At 38.4% G+C, this 22,649-nt stretch overlaps 2 protein-coding genes across 2 annotated transcripts in view; both read right to left on the minus strand.

Moving 5' to 3' along the window:
- The window catches only part of LOC105441672 (polycystic kidney disease protein 1-like 2), a 54,462-nt gene extending 48,024 nt beyond the window's left edge, over nt 1–6,438 (minus strand). Inside the window, exon 1 of the mRNA XM_030997149.1 lies at nt 6,336–6,438. Coding sequence (XP_030853009.1) covers nt 6,336–6,432 — 97 coding nt within the window. The 5' untranslated portion in view covers nt 6,433–6,438. The remainder of the gene's footprint in view (nt 1–6,335) is intronic.
- An 11,338-nt stretch (nt 6,439–17,776) lies between these two features.
- LOC115929067 lies at nt 17,777–22,373 on the minus strand. Its single transcript, XM_030997212.1, has 5 exons — nt 22,071–22,373; nt 20,031–20,244; nt 19,252–19,470; nt 18,521–18,703; nt 17,777–17,979 (listed from the first exon to the last, which is right to left on the minus strand). Exons 1-5 carry the CDS (start codon nt 22,284–22,286, stop codon nt 17,777–17,779), a joined length of 1,035 nt encoding a protein of 344 aa, XP_030853072.1. The 5' UTR covers nt 22,287–22,373.
- Nucleotides 22,374–22,649: the final 276 nt, after the last annotated feature.

Genomic DNA, 22,649 nt, shown 5'->3' on the forward strand with positions numbered 1-22,649 from the left:
CAGGGAATCAGTTATAAAGATCGCACAGAAATTCCACAAATTCAGTAATTAGACCCATCTTCATGTCCATCCCAGCAAAGACTGTTATGACAAGAAAACGTTAATAAAAAGACACGGATGCTTTGTCCCCCTCATCAATACTTTAATTTTATTACAAAAGTTTAACAATGTTAAATATTGTCAGATAGTAGGCCTACAAGTGGTAAACGTTGAGACATATCTACCCAGGTATTTTGTCATGTGCTTTTGAGTTTCGACCATAACACTGCAACTTTATATTTAAAAATTACGATTAAGAAACGTGGGAGAAATACAGTATAAATACCTCAACTTCAACCGTTTTTGTTCAGCAAAATTCATGATGCATTTTGTTTAATGTGTAGACTTGTACGAATATGTACCTGCTGGAAACTGTCGTATACAGTGTATGCCAGCACACCTTGTATAAATCCTGCACCAAATATCCTTCAAACAATATTACCATGTATACAAGCAGTATCATGATCAGGGGCGTCAATCCTGGGGGGGGGGGGGACGGGGGGACACGTCCCCCCTCCCCACGAATGTTCAGGTGGTGAAATGTACCCCCATGTTTTGCCAGAAAAGAAGTTCTTTAATAATTTAATGTAACGTCAAAGCTTCCGCGCGGGAGGGTGGGGGGGGGGGAACTGAATTCAAACAAGGATTAGGAGTCGAGAACGGTATACAACGAATCGTCTTCTTTCTCTCAAAATGTATTGAAACGTCAAAGATAAAAAAAAAAGGCAATGAATGAACCGGTCACCAATGAAATTACATGCCGTGAAACAGAATAACTAGAGAAAGAGTGTGTGTGTAGCAACATAACGTGGTATAATTTTGAAAGTAACTGTAAAGGTGACATGTAATTGTGTCCCCCCCCCCCATGCTCTAACTCGGTTTGACGCCCTTGATCATGATGCTATAAATGTGTACAGTAAAACTATGTTTCTGATATGTTACCCATGAATAAATATTTGTCAATTTCAGTGTTTGATCTCTCACATCAAATAATTATAGAACGATGTAGCTTAAACAGAACCTCTGCAGAGCGCGCGCTTATCTGGAATATGATGGTGCGGTTAGCATCTGATGTAACATTGGCGGCTTTCTGCTTTGTATCAGAGTATCAAGCTGCTTATTGATGTTCTCCCAGACTATTTATACCGCAATAGTGATCGACGATCAACTCTTTGCAGAGCGCGCGCTTCTCTGGAATGTGATGGTGCGGTTAGCATTTGATACATGGGCGGCTTTCTGCTTTGTATCAAGGTATCAAAGTATCAAGCACACAAAAAAGTGAAATTGTTGGAAATATTCATTTGTAGGAAATTACATTTTATAGTAGTCATTGCCACATTTTAAAATGTCCATCAATCTTCAGAAGGGAGGGTGGGTGAAGGGGGGGGGGGGGGGGGGGGGGGGGGCGGAGGACTCACGGCGTGATATGTTATCTTCTTCTTTCTTTTTTTTTTGGGGGGGGGCTGTGATGACTTTTCTTTTTATTTAGTGATTACACCATCGAGCCACAACTCGGCCTATAATTGTTCATGGCCAAACTACTCGATTTTAGACATTCTTTTTTCCCAGAAGTTTGCTCAGTGTACCAGTATCATTTGCTTAGACAAAGGCATATGAGGGGGAGGCAGCCGGGTCATTAAGAAGGATGCACCCCCTCCCCCCGTCTCCGCTCGGCAATATTTGGGCAAAAGGTCCCAATTCCGGGCAGTAAGGTAAATAAAAGTTACAGAAAGAAGAAAATAAAGCAGCGCTGAAATTAATGAAATTTTTACCTCTGACATTTTTACCTCTGACATTTTTACCTCTGACATTTTTACCTCTGACATTTTTTCCTCTGACATTTTTACCTCTGACATTTTTTCCTCTGACATTTTTACCTCTGACATTTTTACCTCTGACATTTTTACCTCTGACATTTTTTCCTCTGACATTTTTTCCTCTGACATTTTTACCTCTGACATTTTTACCTCTGACATTTTTACCTCTGACATTTTTTCCTCTGACATTTTTACACCGAGCCGTTTTCAAAAGCCTTTGAATAGATTTTGGTTGTGTCTGTAAAGAAGAACTAGACCTAGACTATAAGGATATTTTTTTTTCACGAAATAAATTGATCTTATATTCATTTATATGTACATCATTTAGACCCTACTTTTAAATTTGTTAGTCTTGTAACCAATGTCTCGTCGCATATCTATATACAAACTGAATGATTATTAAACAAATAAATAAAAAATGGATCAGTAGATGGACAGATGAATGGCTCACAGCATACATGGCATAGCCATGTTTTCATATTATTGTCTCAATTGACCTACAATTATACATGTACAGTGTACATGTACAACCTATATGATTGACCAGAAATTTATGAGATACTGTTTAAAGTGGAAAAAGAATAGGAAAACAGAAGGGTTTTCCCTGCTCTCAATCACAATGAAAGTGTTTTATCCAAATCAATGGAAAAACATGAAAGTCATCATACGGTAGTCTACTTTATCAAGATTCAATACAAAATTTCACTGAGAGCAATAAAGTTAAAGCAAAAACAAACCAATTCTTTGTAGTCTTTCATAAACAGTATTAAGCCTTGGTTGTCAAGTTACCAGGTTGCTCTCCTATTATTATTAATGATAATTTCCTCGTCAATTTCATCAAGTGTTTTTCGACCACTCAAAGAAAATTTGTAGAGTATAGATCTACATGTATTTGCACACATGTTGAGGCTCTCTAGATTTATGCTAGTATGTGGTAGATCTAGGCCTAGATCATGCTAGTTATGGACAACAGTTGGTTGGCTTGGGGGGGGGGGGGGCGGTCTGATACCCCAAAGTAGTCTGTCACTGACCTCCTACACATAACTACCTCACTATCTTCACCGGTTAGAAACAATCTCCAATCTTGCTGCTGCATTCAAGTGTAGATCTAGTCTAGATCTAGGCCACTCAAAAAAAAAAAAGAAGAATTGTAGAGTCTAGATCTAGATCTAGATCTATTATTTGCTCACATGCCGAGGCTCTCCAGTCCAGAGTTATGGTAGTACTAGTAGGCCTAGACCCTATGTAGATCTAGTACTAGACTTCTACTTCCACTTCATGACTTGTACTAGTTCTAGGCCCAATGCTAGTTATGGACAACAGTTGGCTTGGGGGGAGGGGGGGGGGGAGTGCGGTCTGATACCCCAAAGTAGACAGTCCGACTCTGAGTCTGACACTGACCTCCTATTCCAAATTATCTCATCAGAACAGAATTAGATCTATAGATAGGGTGTCTGAACGATTTTTCAATTTTCAATTTGGGATCGTTTTTCACCATTTTTGTTTGATATTTGAATTAAAAATGTAATCAGAATAATACATTTCAAATTTCAAGTGTCGCCGATGTTTCTATCAAAAGATACAGCCCCTTCAAAACGCTGAAATATTCATAGCATTTTGCTCAGAATCGACGAAAAAGACGTACACGCAGAGTTATGTTGTTTTGCTAAATTTAGCCAAACAGCTGTATCGCGCGATATGCAAGCGTATGCATATCGTACGCAAGTTGCTCAGCCAATGCGCGACTTGCAAGCTTGAGCTACGCTGTCTCCGCGACACGTGCCATTGACTAGTATGGTTAGCGTTCGTCGCACAAAAAACCCGGAAGTGAATGCACGTTATAGTCAATGGCAATATCGCGGAGATGTCTCCGCGATATTGCCATTGACTACAACGTGTATTCACTTCCGGGGTTTATAGTGGGAACGGCCATCCATACTTTCATTCACTATAAGCGCACATGTTACGCGATGTAACCATGGTTTGGACTGAGCGGAGCTCACGCCTCCCTAATTAGCTGATTCCAAAAATGTGGGAGGGTATTTTCAAACTGTTATAACAAATGATCCCTGGGGGCTAGCAAAAAAAAAAGCATCTGGATATTATCCTTACGTCTAGCCCTGCTTAAGCCGCGGGGCGGCAGCTCAGGAAAGTGGCAAATTTTGGAGCTAGGATGCAAACAACATTTCAATCGCTATTTTGACCAAGATATTTTTAGAATTCTGGGGGTGGCCCCCGATGGGGAATATGGAGAAAAACCTGCTCTTTCATATGACACCTCATTTATTGAGTTTCACCTTCAGGATCATTTGTTATAAAGGTTTGAATTTCAAATTTTTTCATAAAATCATTGACCAATTTTGGATGGTCGCGCAATGCACGTAGACCACATAGGGAAGCGTACAATCTCTATGGGAAGGGTTTTAGCACACAACATTGGGTGCGCGATCAGACACCCTACTATTAGGGTGTCTGATCGCGCACCCGATGTTGTGTGCTAAAATTCTTCCCATAGAGATTACACGCATCCCTATGCAGCCTACGTGCATTGCGCGACCATGCAAAAAAAGTCAATTTTTTTTTTTCAAATCGAGATTCAAACCTTTATCAGTTGTGATCCTAAAGGTGATAATCAATGAATGAGGTGTCATATGAAAGAGCAGGTGAATTCCAATATTTCCAAAGGGGCGTAGCCCCCGAAATTCTAAAAATATCTTGGTCAAAACAGCAATTTAAACATTGTGTCCTGGCTAACTCTGAGGTTTGTCACTTTTGAGATATGACGCCCCGATCGATAAGTAGTCCCAGTCCTAAGGAACAATTCTATGTGATTATATTTTCGCTAGCCCCCAGGGATCACAACTGATAACAGTTTAAAAATACCCTTCTCGCTATTTGGTGGATCAGCTAATTAGGAGGCGTGCGCTCCGCTCAGTCCAAACCATGGTTACATCGCGTAACATCTCCGCGCACGAACGAAACCCCAAATTCAATTACACATTATAGTAACTGAAATTATGGTTGGCAATTCCCTCGATAAACCCGGAAGTGAATACACGTTATAGTCAATGGCAATATCGCGGAGACAACGTGCGTTGTCTCCGCGATATTGCCATTGACTATAACGTGCATTCACTTCCGGGTTTATTGTGCGACGAACGCCAACCATACTAGTCAATCGCACATGTCGCGGAGACAGCGTAGCTCAAGCTGCAAGTCGCGGATTGGCTTAGCAGCATGCGTACGATATGCATACGCTTGCATATCGCGCGATACAGCTGTTTGGCTAAATTTAGCAAAACAACATCACTCTGCGTGGACGTCTTTTTCGTCGATTTTGACCAAAATGATATGAATATACCAGCGTGTTGGAGGGGCTGTAACTTTTGATAGAAACATCGGTGAGACTTGAAATTTGAAATGTATTATTCTGATAACATTTTTTATTCAAATATCAAACAAAAATGGTGAAAAACGATCCCAAATTGGAAATTGAAAAATCGTTCAGACACCCTACTACTATAGATCTAGAGTCTAGACTAGATTTTAGATATCATCTAGGGCCTACTGTACTGATCTAGATCTAGACTCTAGACCTCTAACGTTAGAACTAGATCTAGACTATTCTAGTCTAGATCTAGATCTACTCAACAAAATTGCCAGAATTGTTTTTATTTCAAAGAGAACGGAAATAGATCTAGATCTAGATCTAGACTCTAGTCTAACTTTGTTAGGGTCTAGCTTACTTAGATCTACTTAGTACTAGATCTAGATCTAGACTAGGGTCTAGTTAGAACTTAGAGTTAGACTTCTACTATCTAGATCTAGATCTAGATCTAGACTCTAGTGTTATTGTTAAAATGGGATTTGGAGGGGTCCAATTCAATCGTCCACCAACCAAGTTTATTGTTATAGACCCTAGGTCTAGATCTAGATCTAGACCTAGATCTAGATCTACTCTATTAATTATTAGGGTCTAGACCTAATCTCATTCTCAATCTCATTCTCAGTCATTCTCAATTCTCATCTGCTATAGACTAGACCTCTAGACTGTTAGATCTAACTTAGTCTAACGTTAACTGTTGTTAGACCTCTAGAAGTCTATCATCACAGGACACAGACATCATCAGTTCATTCAGCCTATTGATGCAAACACATCTACTTTAGTCTCTAGATCTAGACTAGGAATATGTCTAGATCTAACTTAGATCTAGAGGTCTAGACCTACACCGGCTAGAAACAATCTCCAGTCTTGCTGCTGCATTAAGTGTAGATCTAGTCTAGTCTAGATCTATGCCGTGCCCGTAGATCTACCTAACCTACCGCAGGTCTAAAGCCGCGCCGACCGCGACGGCGGGGTGAACGCATATCATTACCCATATTTGACTCGGCTCAGCCCTCAGATGACGAATGAGACTGACAAGTAGATCTACAAGTGACAGTAAATCAATGACTGGAATTTTATTTCATTAAACTTACTCTCATTTGCCCTTACGCCAGAACCAGTAATTGCAAGGTGAGATGTGATCACTAAGAAGACGAACTTCCACGTTAACACCTCCATGACTTCCGTCATTTTCGACATTTCTTTCCAAAAATTATGTCATGATGTGGTGTCATCATGCAGACAATATTAATGATATCGATATCTAACTGTTAATCGATAAATGCGCGGTATAGATGAACCTGTAACAAAGACCGCCAAAGACATTTAAATAGTAAGTCATGATTTTGTTTATGCTTTTTGTTATAGTAGTTCGGTGTAATGCGTTATGGCATATTTGCATGCAAAAACTTTTGATAAAATACTACCGAATAACATAAGGGTGATGCCACGCGCATTTATGACTAAAATATCTCTCTTTTTTTGCTAAAAATTTGAAAGAGTGTCAAATTCATGAAATAGTTCATTGCTTAGGTTTTTACCAAATAGCCTACTCATCATAAAGACCTTTTCAATTATATATTTTTTTAGTATGAGTTTGTAGTAATACGCCTGTTAAGTATACATTTGAAAGTGGGACATTACATAATTATGTGAGGCGCAATGAAACACAAAAGTGATTTACTCAGAATGTGGGGTCAATCATATTCAAATTTATTTTTCAAAACAAGATACATCATTCTGTCCAAGGCATTCAGGCACATTTTCTTGATTAAAAAATATAACTTATGTTGTTATGCCACCCCACTCATGCGGTGTTATTTAGGATACGCGTATATGCTCGTTCTCTCCCTTTGAACTCGAATTCGATGCCTGCTTCTGTATATGACGAAGGAACTGAATGATTGCGAGAAATAATGATAGCCATATAAATGAACACATAACATGGGGGAGGGGCGAGTGCAAAAGAGGATATAGATAGAGTTTCCTACTCCCTCACGAAGCGCGGAAGCTTTGAAGTTTCATCAAATTTTTAGAGAAATAAGACGTCTCACGGTATTTTGATTTTGATGATGTAGAAACTTGAATAATTGTGTGAAAAAATATGTTAGCCATATTGAGCATGTAAAACAGGGGAGGAGGTGGGTGCGTGCAGAAACGTTGACGTTCATTCATCACTATTTTGAGAGGAGGAACACGTTTCGCAGTAATTCACTGAGCCCGCTTCTGCATGATGAAGATACTTGATTGCAAGAAAACGTTAATATCAAATTTTTAAAGAAAGAAGACGACTCATAGTACAGCTTCATCGACTCTAATTCGATGGTCACTGATCAAGGATCTTGATTTCGAGAAATATAGCCATTACGCCAATAGTAAGCACGCAAAGCGGGTAGGGGGTGGGTGCATGTATGAAGGTGAGAGATTTCCCCCTCCCGTGCAAAGCACAGCTAGAAGCTTTACAGTTTCGTCAAATTTTAAGAGAAAGGAGACGAGATTGGCATGGCGCTGGAATTGGGGCAGGGGGAGGGGGGGGGGGGGGGTACTCGCGTCCCAACCAAAAAGTTGGGGGGGGGGCCGAAAAAAAAACGCCCCCCCCCCCCCAAAAAAAAAGGAAAAAAAAAAGAAGAGCATTAAAGGAGTAAACATGGTTTGTATTTTTAACCCAAAAGAAAATAACAATAATAAAAACCTGAATAAAATAACATTTAAATTCCATTCAATGAAAAGGAAAGTTAACAGGAATTAAATTTCCTAAACATTCCGCATGCCACTTATGTTTATCAATTGAGGTTTTCATAATAGCGACACGCGCATATCGTGGAAATATTGTGAGAGGATGGGAAAGCGTGTGTGTTTTTTGTTATAGGGGTGAGAATACATGAGCCACTGAACGCTGGCGTATTGATGGGGGGGGGGGTATTTCTTATTCGATACCAGTGATTTAAAAATGTTGCTGTAATGACATGTTTTTCCTTCTTTTTTCTCAATTTTTTTGTAAGTCATACCTTTTTATGCGTTTGTTGGAAATTTAGAAACTCCCTAATTTACAGTCGGGCGAAAAATATGCTTACTTAGAAACCTTCATGTCAGGGCCCGAGAACGGCTGGGCTCGGGGGCTGGAGCCCCCTCACTCTTTTTGAAAAATTATGTTACAGAGAAAAAGAAAGAAAGCGAGCGAAAGTGACCTGCCGATGTCACAAATGATGCTCATCTGACCGTAATTAAAATAAAAATGCCTAAAACCCCAGAGCTTATACGGGGGCTCCGCCCCCGGACCCCACCGAGGGCCCTAAGGCGGGCTCCTGGATGCTCTAACGGTAATTAAATACCTCAAACCCCTGAGCTTCCTGGGCTCAGCCCCCGGACCCAACGCCAATTTACGCTCTGCCTGATCGTTAATACTCCACTTTCAAAAACGTTCCGCGGGGCCTGCATGTAACGTGTACGAGTGGTAGTGATGCAGAATTTTCTTTTATCCCCCCCCCCCCTTTTTTTCCAAACGTCTTTTGCTCATTACGCCACTGCCCCTGGAAGGTGAGCCCCTTGGAATGTTCTAGCCCCCCCCCCCCCTACTGCTTCCGGCGGGCCTGGGCATTGGCAGGCGCGGATCCAGGATTTCTTAGGGGGGGCCCACTTTTTTTTTTTGGTCCGAAAAAAAATCGTAACGACTCAGCCAGCCGCTAAATAAGCGAGGGGGGGGGGGGGGGGGGGGGGGAAGAGGACACTTCTTTTTTGGTCTTGAAATTTGAAAATTTGACATTTTGTTCCGTTGGGGGGGGGGGGGGAGGGTGAGGTCACCTTTTTTAGGTCAGCCATTGGCATATTTAAAAAAAAAAATTAATTAAAAAAAAAAAAAAAAAAAAAAAAATCAAAATACACACATAAAAACCGAAGGGGGTAGGGTCAACCCCCTAACCCCCTTCCCCCCTTCCGTACGTGCCTACTCGTCTGAAAATAGTTTTTCCCCTCCCGCGCGAAGCGCGGAAGCTTTTACGTTTCATTAAATCATTAGAAAAAGAAGACGATTCGTTGTACAGTTTTTTACTCTTAATCCTCGTCTTAATTCATCCCCCTCTCCCGCGCAAAACTCGGAAGCTTTTACGTTTCATTAAATCATTAGAGAAAGAAGACGATTCGTTGTACCGTTCTCGAAAATAATCCTCGTCTGAATACAGCTTTTACGTTTCATTAAATCATTAGCGAAATAAGACGATTCGTTGTACCGTTATGACTTTTAATCCTTGTCTAAATTCAGTTTCCCCCACCCGCGCGAAGCGCGGAAGCTTTTACGTTTCATTAAATCATTAATGAAAGAAGACGATTCGTTGTACCGTTCTCGACTCTTAATCCTTGCTAAATTCAGTTTTCCCCCCGCTTCGACGTTTCATTAAATTATTATAGAAAGAAGACGATTCGTTGTACCGTTCCCGAAAATTATCCTCGTCTGAATTAAGCTCCCCCTGCCCTCCCCCGCGCGTAGCGCGGAAGCTTTGACGTTTCATTAATTCATTAGAGAACGAAGACGATTCGTTGTACCGTTCTCGACTCTTAATCCTTGTCTGAATTTCAAATATGTTCTTTGTCTATTCCCTTTTCTTCCTACGTCCTCTTCCTTTACATTCCTCTCTTTTTTTGGCCGGCGTTTATTGGGGGACCACCCCACCGCCCCCCTGGCTACGCGCCTCCTGTCAGATGAACATTATGTTGATACCTTGTCCGCCCCGGAAGCTCAGGGGTTTAAGGTTTTAATTTACGGTCAGATTAGCATTCAGGGGTCCGCCTTAGCGCCCTAGACGGGGTCCAGGGGGCAGAGCCCCGGAAGTTCAGGAGTTTAGGCATTTAATTACGGTCAGATGAGCATTATTTTGATACCTAATTGTTACAATGGCAGGTCACTAATTGGCTTGGGGTTCAGGGGGCGGAGCCCCGGAATATCAAGGGTTTTAGGCACTCAATTACGGTTAGATGAGTATCGAGGGGCCCGCCTAAGGGCTCTTGGTTGGGTCCAGGGGGCAGATCCCCCAGAAGCTCAGGGGTTTTTAGGCGTTTAATTACGGTCGGATGAGCATTTTTGATACCTTATTATTTGTGACACTAGCAGGAAACTCTTTGGCGTGGGGTCCAGGGGGCAGAGCCCCCAGAAATCAGGGGTTTTAGGCATTAAATGACCGTCATATGAGCATCTAAGGGCCCGCCTTAGGGCCCTAGGTGGAATCCAGGGGGCAGAGCCCTTAGGATTTTAGGCATTAATTTTAATCATGGTCAGATGAGCATATTTAATACCCCATTATAATGTGACACTGGCAGTTAACTATTTTTTCTTTCTCGCTCTCTTTCTTTCTATTTCTCTTTAACATACTTTTTCAAAGAAAGTGTGGGGGAGGGGCTCGAGAATCCCGATCCCCGCCGTTCCGCGGGCCCTGATATGTAGGCATCTTAAGAAGCATTTTCTTGCCTGGCTGTAAATTTAGGAATTTGTCATTTTCCAACAAACGCATGAAGTGAGGAAAATTATCTCATTTCAGCATTATTTGTTAACCACCGTTATGGAATTATAAATAAACGTTTGAATTCTATTTCTCCAACCCCCCCCCCCCCCCACCTCCGATCTACACCTTGTTGGCGGGAAAATTGCAACTGATATCCCTTACCTTTCTTCATTCTTTTTTTTTTTTTTTTCCTTTCCCTTTCTCTCCTCTTTCACTTTCCCTTCCCTTCCTTATCTCTCTTTTAGGTTTGGCGGGGGGGGGGGGGGGGGGGGGGGGGGGGAGGGGAGGGGCACGGTCATTTTGGTCCCCAACCCGCTCCACACATTGTTGGCGGGATTAACCGCAACTGATCTCCGCTTCTTTTCTCCCTTTTCTTTTTTTCTTCCTCTTTTTGTTCCCTTTTAGCTCTCCTCTTTTCCTCTTTCCTTCCTTCTCTCTTTTTTTAGCGGGGACGGGGGGGGGGGGGGGGAGAGGCTAGGGTCATTTGCCCCCCCCCCCCTCGATCCACAACTTGTTGGCGGGAAAATTGCAACTGATATCCCCCTTCTTTTCTTTTCTTCTTCCTACTTTGTCCTTCCCTTTATCTCCTCTTTATCTTTTTTCTTTCCCTTTCCTTCCTTCTTTTTTTTTTATTGGGGGGGGGGGGGGAGGGGAGGCAAGTCCTTCCCCCCCCCCCCCCCGATCTCCTTCTTCCCTCTTTTTTCTTTTCTTTCTTCCTCTTCTTTTTCCCTTTCTCTCCTCTTTCCCTTCTTTTCCTTCTCTCTCTCCTTTTTTTTTTTTTTTTTTTGCGGGGGGGGGGGGGGGGTAAGGCACGCCGCTCGTCCCCCCCCCCCCTGGATCCGCGCCTGGGCATTGGTAATTTCATCATAATTATGTTCACATTTGTAAAATGAAGGAGCTTGCTAGCTAGAAAACTATGTTTGCCATGGCGAGAACGCAAAGCGGGAGTTGGAAGTGACGCAAGGAGGAATATTTCGGGGATAGCCTCCCGCTTGACGTTTCATCAAATTTTGAGAGAAAACAAAGTTATGAGCTCCCGTTTGAAGTCTTGTATAAATTCTTTGATACATACAGATCAACAAGGGTTTATGAAGGGACGCAACATTGGGGCCAATATTCGGGTTATAATTGATTTAATTGAATACACAGACTATATGAATGAGCCAGCTACAATTATTTTGTTAGATTTTGAGAAAGCGTTTGATAGAATAGAACATGATTATTTATTTTCAGTCTTGGACTATTTTAATTTTGGAGACAATTTTATAAGATGGATAAGGTCTTTTTACAATGACAGAACTAGCTGTGTGTTAAACAATGGTTTTATGTCCAATCCGGTTGCAATTAAAAGAGGAATATTCCAGGGGTGCCCAATATCCCCTCTTTTATTTATACTAGCTATTGAAATTCTGGCTATTTCAGTACGACACAATCCAGGGATAAAGGGAATTTCAGTTGGCAATTTTGAACAGAAGATAAGTCTTTTTGCAGATGACACAACTTGTTTTTTGAATGGGGAAACAGTTTCCTTTAAACATTTATTTTGAAACGTTGACTCAGTTTGCAAAATTTTCAGGTTGTCGCATTAATTTAAGTAAGTCAGATGCAATTCATATAGGAAAGCTGAAAGGCAGTACAGTTATTCCGCAAGATGCATTAGGGTTGAATTGGAAATCAAAGTTGTTGGAAAACACATAGAAATATATATTTCTTTCTACCTTTTGTGATGATCATCTTGCCCTTTTTAAGAGATGCCCCTGATTCGGTTTTGGCAAAACTTAAAAATTGCCAGTTAACAGCGTTTATTAAGACATGGTATTTATATAGGCAAGAGATGAAAAGAGAACTAGGTTTATGTCAGTTTCATTTACAAGATTTTATTTGGTGGAATAGAAATGTAAGTAAGATTGCAATATAGAACACATTTTTTCTATCCAGTTTGGTATGAAAGGGTATTCATTCCATTTTTCAATTACATAATGGTTTTGGTAACCCCAAAACATTTGAAGACCTCGTAATTGAGTTTGACATTCCTATTAGAGACCAAAGAAAATATGACTCCCTCATGAATGGCATATTTTTGGAGTGGTTTGATAATTCTCTTAATGTGGATAAGAATATATTTAATCAAATTTTTAAAGATCTATTAAGTCAAAAGAAAATGTCCAAGTATACATATAATATTTTGCTAAAGAAATATAGTTGTACTAATGCCAAAAGGGAGAGTAAATGGGAGGAACTCTTTGGCCATCAACCCAAAGAGAAGGATTGGTCGATTATTCATACGAGTAACTTTTGTTGCACAATTGAGACTCAGTTAAGGAGTTTTTATTTCAAAATTTTCCATAATGCTATTGGTTTTAATGCATTTTTGTTCAAGATTGGGAGAAAGGAGTCTGCTAATTGTTATTTTTGTTCAGATTTTCCAGAAACTTTAGATCACTTGTTTTGTGACTGTAGGAGAGTTGTACCACTGTGGGAAAAATTGGTGGATAAGATTAACACTGGCACTGATCACAGTTATAATCTGACTCTGTCAAAATTTAATTTTTTGTTTGGGATACAGTCAAGGGACAAATACGCCTCTTGTATAAATTTTCTCTGTTTATGTTTAAAAATTACATTTACTCATGTAGGTTTCAGGGAAAAGAACTTATTTTCGAAGCATTTGTTTCAAGTTCAAACAAAAAATAGAATATAAAATTTCCCAAAAGAAAAATAAGTTACAAGTCCATTTTAAGAAAAATGGTCTATCAAGTTTAACTTAAATTTAGGAGTAGTCTTGCAAAGCTCTGTTGTCATTAACATCTTCATTGGCTTTTTGAATTGTAAACTTGCCCTCTGGGAAAGTATATGAGTGGTGAGTGTGTGTGTGTGTGTGTGTGTGTGTGCGTGTTTATGGGTGCATGTGCGTGCCAGTGCGTGCCTGGTTTTGTAGTTTTAAGATGATATTATATTTTATATTGCTGCTTTTACTCTGTTAATTTTTCAGAAAAAAACAATAAAAACAGAAAAAAAAAAAAAAAAAAAAAAATTTTAGAGAGAAAGTAGAAGTCTCATTGGCGCATTTCTACTCGTTATATATTTTATAGTCGCTCGGCCCTCTTTTTCCCCATGCTCTTCTTTCTTTCCCTTTTCTTTTTATCACTTGAAAAAATCATAGGGAGGGGCGCGTCGCCCCCTGCCCCCTGTAGCACCGCCATTGGTTGCAATGTAATATGAGCCGCTTGAGGTCATGTTAAGTTGGGAAAAAGGTGTTGTGTATTGAAAAGGTATAATGAAAAATTAAAATTTGTGGAAAAAAAAATGCTCTAGCTTTAAATGTACAAACCGTCTAAACTTATCTTTTGTGTTTCAGTTTACCACACGGTTTTACTCAGAAAACCTGCCACTTCCCCATCTAATCTTCTAATAAGTGCCCTTTTCCATTTTGATAAGTTGCCCCCCCCCCCCCCATTTTTTTTTCATCACCTCTGATGAATTCCCTTTTTATTATGACACGTGCCCCCTTTCCTTTCTAAAAGTGCGTTTTTTTCCTTTGTAATAATTGCCCCCTTCCCTTTCTAAAAAGTGCCCTTTTCCCTTCTCATAAATGCCCCGTTTTAGGTACGAGAAGTACCCCTTACCACTAAAAGTTCCCCCTTTATCTCTAAAGAGCGCTCCTATGCAAATATGAGAGGTACACGTATTATTCCCGCCCCCACCCCCCCCCCCCCACTCAGTGTTATTTAGGGTATGCATCTGCATGTTCCCTCCTCCTTGGAAAACGACCCCCCCCCCCCCCCAAGTCCGGTGTGTAAAACGGGCTTTTGTGTACTACGAGCCGGACTTTGGTGCGTGAAAAGTACCCCTTTACCGGACATTTTGGTAACACGCATGGTTATCCTCCGATCACGGAGTGGGGGGCCGGGGGGGGGGGGTTATTATGACACGTGTCCCCTTTACTTTCTACTTAGTACTATATTTCCTTTGGATAGGTTTTCCTTTTTTATTTTATATGAGCCCCTTTTTACATCTGATAGGTGCTCTTTTCCTTCAACAGATGCCCCATTTTCATAAGTACCTTCTTTTATCTTTGTCGAGTGTCCCTTTACTATTATACGTCCATCTTTTTTCTTCTTCTAATAACTGGTAATAACTGGGAATTTGTGGACTTTTGTCCCCTTACATGGACATGCCAACATTGTTCAGATGAGAGAAAATGGTGCTAAGGTACTGACTTCAATGCTAGATGTACAGTTCAAGAGATATCTGAAAGTTTGAGTGAAAACAAACCATTATTAATGATAAAAATTGGTAAAAGCTGATCTGATCGATTCCTTATTCTCCCAACTACATTATTACAATACATTTTAGGTGAATGTAAATCGTTACAAAGCAATGAATTAGCTCTATTTAAGTGTGGAAAGATTTTTAAAAGCCCGTTTTAATAGGTCTTATTTTCATCGAAAAAACGCGTGAAAAAGTTCAAAAATTGGTGGAAGACTTTACTGTTAGAGGGCAGGGGTGATAGTGAGAGCACTAAAAAAAAAATTAGGTTTTTTCGTTTTCCCCTCAACCACGCCCCCCCCCCCCCCCCCCCCCCCTTGAGTAAAAAAAAAAAAAAGAGGATTCGCGGTGTAAAAAATGGTATTTAACAACATTCCCCCTTTCGAGTAAGAAAAATTGGGGAAAAATAGGGCAAAATAGGGCAAAATAGGGAAGAATAGAGAAAATAGGGAGAAATCGGGGAAAATCAGTTAAAAATGGGAAGAAAAAAAATCTGGGTTGGAAAAAAAGTAAAAATTAAAAAAAAAAAAAAAAAATCTGGATTTTTTTTTTTTTTTTAAATCGGGAAGAGAAAAAAAAAATCGGGGAAAAATAAAAAAAAATCAAGGGAAAAACCGATTTTTAAATCGGGTTTTTATCAGGCCTGGAGGGTGTCGCAAAGTGTCGCCTTAAAAGAAAAACATACATTTCTTTGTGGTTTGAGAATTCAGGATTGTTTGCATGTGAGAGCCTTAGTTCACTAAAAGGAATATAATACGTAACATTTCATACAAACATTACGCATTTTTTTACATCAACCTTCAACAATGTTACCGAGTCACTGTAACAATATCAAACGATATAAACTTTCTTTTAAATGTACAGTAGTATAAGGCCTAGTATCGATTGTGATTCGGATTCGTAAATGACAATAAGAAAAAACGTAACAGATAATTAATTATGTTAATGGTAAGTTCGTTGCAGTAGAATAATAAATTCAGCTGCAGATACAGGCAAAATTGCTGAATTTTTAAAATTTTACTGCAACGAACTTACCATTAACATAATTAATATAATCTGTTACGTCTTTTCAGGTCGAACGGAGGAAAAGATAGACACAAAAAAATAACTGCTATGAGAGGGATAGTTGTTTTTATAGGCTCAATGGGACGTTACATCATGTAATGTTCCCGAGAGGGAAAAAGTAAGTCAAGGTTAAATTTATTTTTTTAGAAACAATGTACAGGACTATATTACAATGAAAATGGCAAACATTATACAAAACACATTACAATAAAACATGAAATATGAACACATTTTTTGTTACATATTATTAAGGCATAGCGATTTGGCTAGTTATAAACCATTGAATTTTATGATAGGTTTGAAATTGCGATGAGAAATTGTAAAATAAATAAGTAAAACAGAATGAGGAAAGAAGATGATAACAAGATTTCCTGGGCCTCGATTTAGTACAATGAAACATGTATACGTGACAAATATATTGAAAAAAAGTCGTAAATGATAATAAGTCTTCCTGGGTTCGATTTGTTACAATGAAATTTGTATACCTGGTATAAAGGTAATGTATATAAGGATAGCTTCCGTTTAAGTACTTACAAATATATTGAAAAAAGGATCATGAAATTATTAAAGCATCATTTGAAACCAATTACTAAGAAGAATATATCCTGTAAAAATAGAGAAGCTGAAAAGGGAAAACAATGAATAAGACGTAATAATGTTTAGAGAGGAAGGAGGCAAAATTACAGAACAGAATTAGAGCAAGAAGAAGGATTTGGTAATTATGGTGTAGAACAAAAAGGAGAAGAGAGGAAGGAAAAGAAGGGAAGGTTTAAATTAATGAAGAATAGATAGAGACGAAAGAAATTTGGGAAGGAGAGAGTCTTTGTGATAGAAAATGATGGGGAGAACACTCTTTATATACAAGTCATGAATCTAGGAGAGTCATATCAGTCCACTGCGGTTATGTCCTTGAATTGTCTATGACATAAGATCCTACAAGAGCTAATTTGCATATCATGAATTTACACAAGATTATGTCATTGTTGTAACTTCCGGAGCCTATGACCTACAAGCATTGCTTTCTCGTTAGGCTCCATCATATTTTTTTCCTTTATACAACTTAGTCTTATGTATTATTCTTTTTGTTTGTATAAAAGCATCCTAAATGGAGTACAAAATGTAACATGCTAAATGTAATGATGTATATACAACATGTGAAATATGAAAATAAACTGAAACTGAAACATTCTTACATACTCTGGTATTCACATGAATAAAGATTTCTGGATCTGTTCTTTTTTCTTTTGTTTTCCTTTGTTACATAACCTGGTGTGATTTACTGTTGCTGGACTTGATATCTTCTTTCAGCAATTGTTGATAACGTTCTAATATTCTCTCTTTGGCTTTCAAAACATTTGGCTCGGTGGGGACAGTGAGCTCTATAAAAATTGCCTTGGTTGTACCCCCTTTCTCGAAATGTATCATTATGTCCGGTTTTCTGTAGTGGGCATAATGTTATATAAGGTATAATCGATACACCATTTATTCTAAAAACGGGAAAGTCTGCCAAGATGGTTACATGAATATCATTTTTTCCCCTGCATTTCTTTTCAACTCATTTACAATAAAACACAACACGCTTAGTATCTGTAAGTTAATCTACCTTGTTGTAATGCCACTGAACAATTAAGTGTTCAGGATATGTACAAGGGTACCTTTGGTACATTGTAATGCTCTACATGATGGTCACACTCGTGTTAGCTCTGTCACTAGAAAAAAGCATTTACGGCATGGACCTCAATATCATAGACCCCTTCTGCATCGAATTCGTACTCTATAGTGGGGTCGGTGGAGTTAAAGAGATGTCCCCCTACATTCCATTCACACAGCTCTATGGTCCCCTTCAGAGGTTGAGCAGTCAATATCACAGGAAATTCCATTGGCAGGGTGGTAGTCCAAGTCCCATCCTCGCCTTAATATGAGAAGAAGAAAAAATCAGGTATTGTATTACACAATCAAGTGTTAATAGTTTTATACCTGAATAAAAGTTCAGGTAATAATTTGTATTTTTGCGATGTTCGGAATGTGTACATGTAGCTTGCATTGTTACACAAGCTGACAATATTATGCTCTTTCAGCAATCATGCAGAATAGTTATGGACTACTATTAGTCCACTTGGCTCAGTATAACCATAGTTCATATTTTCCCAGTTACAATTTTTTTAAATAAATATATATGAAATCTTTTAGACAGTAAGAGTTGGGCTTAGGGTCAGGGTAAGTACAGAGCCAAGAGGAGTAAACTGAAAGGAACCTAAATTTAATTCAAGTTCCTTACGGTACTTATCTGCCAATCTTTCTTCACTTTAGGTGATATAACTGTATGTGTACGATTTCATTTCAATATATCTGTTTTGACATTTTTGGACAAGATCTACTTGATGAAACACATGTCCTTTCATGTACAATGCTATAATTGTTGTATAACTTTTATAAGAATTGTTATGTCTTACCTGAGAAGCTATCTATTGTGAGATCTTCAATATCTTCCAACACAGCAATATACAATTCGCGATAAGCACTGCTCACATGATTGTAGAGAAAGAGCTGGACTGTGTATAAATCTGGGACGGCATATGTGTGGTTAAAAGTCAAATTTCTGTAGTCTTGCTCATATGGAATGGGTTCCCACGATTCTGATAAATTGAAGACAAAAATGTGAATTGTGCAATTCAGGCTAGTTTTAATAATGAGTTAACAAAAATAAAAGTATTCATAACACACAAATTAACAACTTTAGAAATCATAACATTTATCAATGGGCATTTTACGGTGTTGGCCAAAATATACAGTCATTCTAATGTAATGTAAGTACATGTATTACACATTTGGCTTTCCATCTTATTTATAGCATTACTGTAAATTGGAGGGACCATATAAGACATAAACATTAATACAGGGATCTCATGCAAATTTCAGATTGGGAGAATGTCATCTCCATTTGACTGCTGGAGGAGCAAAACTGAAAAGTGAATTTAATTTAAAAACTACTTTTATGGTACTCATACTCTTCAAGAGGTATAAGCCCCAAACTTTATTCAGCAAATACAAGGGCTAACTCCCCAAGACCACAGAGAATTGAACAGTTGGGGGGGGGGGGGGGGGGGGATTGGGGGTGCAAGTGTGCTCGACCTGCTAATACAATATGTCAATTAGATATTAAATGCTGAAAAAGGTCACCAACCTATAGTTCCATCTCCATAATCTATGTCACCGTGAATGTCAGTGGGTATTCCATCACTTGTATAGTTAACATACATCTGAAGTGTATCCTCCAGGGGATAGTGAAGTGGTGCATTGAGGAATATATCCAGCGTAGTGATAGGGTTTTCAACAATGATGGTGGTATACTCTGAAGCCTCGTTAATCTCATGGTACATAGTTGCTCTCAGAGTATAGTTTCCTGTGTTCCAAATAAGTTACAAACAAGATTTGTATTAATTACTTTTCATCATTTATTTCCATACTCTAAAAACTTTCTAGTTATGAAAATCATACCGGTAAGCTTTTACAAATTGGAAAATACATTTTTTTGCTCTATAGTTTCCTGTGTTCCAAATAAGTTACAAACAAGATTTGTATTAATTACTTTTCATCATTTATTTGCATACTCTAAAAACTTTCTAATTATGAAAATCATACCGGTAAGCTTTTACAAATTGGAAAATACATTTTTTTGCTCTATATAGTTTCCTGTGTTCCAAATAAGTTACAAACAAGATTTTTATTAATTACTTTTCATCACTTATTTCCATACTCTAAAAACTTTCTAATTATGAAAATCATACCGGTAAGCTTTTACAAATTAGAAAATACATTTTTTAATGTTCTTATACAATTACCATGGTATACAATGAATAAAAGAAAACATAAAACACACAAAGAAGCAAGTAAAATGTACCATGTAACTTTTCTTATAGGAATTGCACAGAATAAAAATAAAAGATAGGATGTCTTCTTTACCTGGCTTCGAAATAAACAACCACACTTCATCCACTTCATCTGGTCTTCTAGCTTGGCGGTAGGAATCAAAGTAGAATTCTAGTTCAAACGTATCTTCATTATAGGCACTCCATTCAATGAGAGCAGGCCAACCAGACTCCGCAGCAAGAGAGCCAATGAAAGGATGGTTGGTCTGAACAAAATACTCACTGACATAAAACACCATTCCTGTAATCTGGTGAACAAAATGAACAAAACACAATTAACATATAACATCCAACAGACCAATTCATACATTTCCCTTTTCATCTCTTAAAAAGAAATCTATTAGCTTTTATTTCCTGTAATAAGTCTCCAAGCACTATACAAAACAAGTTTGCTTGCACTACCAAAATGATCAAATTCATGAATAAGTGACCAACAACTTCTTACAAAGAAATAAAGTATAAATAACATACTATACTGAGATAATCATGGTCTGTGAAATTACATAAAGTTCATTGGCATTATGTGCTAATTGATTCTTTTAAACATATGCATCTTATTCTTGTTGAATAATTTGATTACCGGTACATGTACTACAGTGAGAAAAAAACTAGATAGAACGCAGTCGAAAATGATGCCTCCGTCATAGTAAATTTTACAAACCAAAACAGAAGAAATTTTTCAAATTCAAGTTCAATTGTAATCCATTAACAGGTTCTCAGAATATAGTGATAACAAGCAATTTCTCATATGACCCTTTGATCTTTGACCTCATGACCCTAAAATCTACTCAGTTCATTGGCTCTGCAGTTAACTTGTCCTGAGTTAAATAGTAATCTACCATTCAGTTCTAATGAGAATGCGTTCACAAGCTATTTTTGCATACATAATGAGCCCATGACTTTGACCTTGACCTCATGACCCCAAAATCTAATCAGTTCATCGGCTCTGCAAGATACATACATGACCAAAGTTTGGCAGGAATCCATCCATCTGTTCTAATGATAATGCGATCACAAGCTATTTTTGCATACATGAGCCGCATGACCTTTGACCTTGACATCATGACCCAAAATCTATTCAGTTCATCAACTCTGCAAGATACATACATGACCAAAGTTTGGCAGGAATCCATCAATCTGTTCTAATGATAACGCGATCACGAGCTGTTATTGCATACAATTACATAATGAGCCCTGTGACCTTTGACATTTTACCTCGTGACCCCAAAATCTACTCAGTTCATCGGCTTTGTCAGATACATACAAGACCAAAGTTTGGCAGGAATCCATCAATCGGTTCTTCAGATAACGTGATCACAAGAACGGGACGTACGGACGGACGGACGGACAACCCGAAAACATAATGCCTCCGCCTACTTTGTAACGAAGGCATAAAAAGCCCAAGACATGATAACTTTCATTCAAACTGTTGTAAAAAAATAGAAAAATTCTTTTCTTCTCCAGAAACGAATCAAGACATAATCTTTTAATTGATAGTCGTAATTGGATAAAGATCAACAACAAAATCTATGTGTATACACTTTTTCCAATATAACTTCTTCATAAAACTTTTGATTGGTACTAGAAAATCAAAGACATATTTTTAAGTTTTCCATCTCGCACTTATCATTCTGATGAGTGTAAGATGAATAGCCTGAATGAAAGTTTTCTTTTTAAAAATGGCAAAAGTTTGAATGAAAATGAAATATAGTGTACTTCCTCTGCTTTCTTTCTTTTTTTAAAAACAATATTGGACAAAACAATATTGGACAAGTCCTAGCGAAAGCAATATATTCATGTTTGACACGAAAACATAGCCATACGATATTATCATTATTATCTACATGTATATTTAATAGTCTGACTAGCGAAATATTTTTTTAATACTAAATATGGCTTTGTTTTCATGTGATATCGCCATTATATCGATATCGATAATTGAAGTTCCTGGATGACTGAGAATATGAAAACAATACTGGATCGACATCTCATCAGGGTTGCGCTAGAGATATTGAATACACTACTTATTGTACCACTTGGAACCCTTATATAGATAATAATGAATTATACTTACTAGCTCCACAAACTTGATTTGTGACTCACAATACACTGCTGTATTGTTAATCTCACTGTAAACAGTCACAGACACATTGTGTGATCCTAATCCAACGATGTTTTGAAGTTCCATGGGAAATGGTAAAGTGTCCAAGAGCACCGCATACAGGTCATCATTTTGCAGTGCACCATGGGAGAATACCTCATCAAAGACCGGGTAACCATCAAGTTCCATATAATAATACAATGGATCTGGAAACTCATGGTGATTGAAGATCAAAAGATCTGACTCTCCAAGGATGTAAATGTCATAGTTATAGGTCAGATTTACACTTCTGTAGGAACATATTTCATAATATATCTCAGAATAGACCAAAACTTCTGAGAAGTGGGCTTCCGGTTGGCCTGCCATACAACAGTTTGTGAAAATGTTGTATGCAGCTGGTTGTGTATATTTGTGCGTTAGCTGTTCCTGAAGATCAGTGGCATTTGTAGTGTAGGTAATGTTGTCATTGAAGTCCCAGTAGCACTCAAAGAACAATGTAAAGTCTGTCCAGAATGCGATTTCGAATGTTTGATTCACTTCCACTAGAGAGGG

This window comes from Strongylocentrotus purpuratus, unplaced genomic scaffold (genome assembly GCF_000002235.5).
Source record: "Strongylocentrotus purpuratus isolate Spur 01 unplaced genomic scaffold, Spur_5.0 spur5_scaffold_4, whole genome shotgun sequence".
In the NCBI taxonomy this organism is placed as follows: Eukaryota; Metazoa; Echinodermata; class Echinoidea; order Camarodonta; family Strongylocentrotidae; genus Strongylocentrotus; species Strongylocentrotus purpuratus.

Bases quoted from the DNA above. Each gene is read 5' to 3' on its own strand.
- LOC115929067 (XM_030997212.1), bottom strand. From the start codon at position 22,286: ATGGAACTTGATGGTTACCCGGTCTTTGATGAGGTATTCTCCCATGGT. The intron at 19,471-20,030 runs GTAAAGAAGACA...TTTGGAACACAG, and splicing joins GTTGTTTATTTCGAAGCCAG to GAAACTATACTCTGAGAGCA. The intron at 17,980-18,520 runs GTAAGACATAAC...TCTCATATTAAG, and splicing joins CACAATAGATAGCTTCTCAG to GCGAGGATGGGACTTGGACT.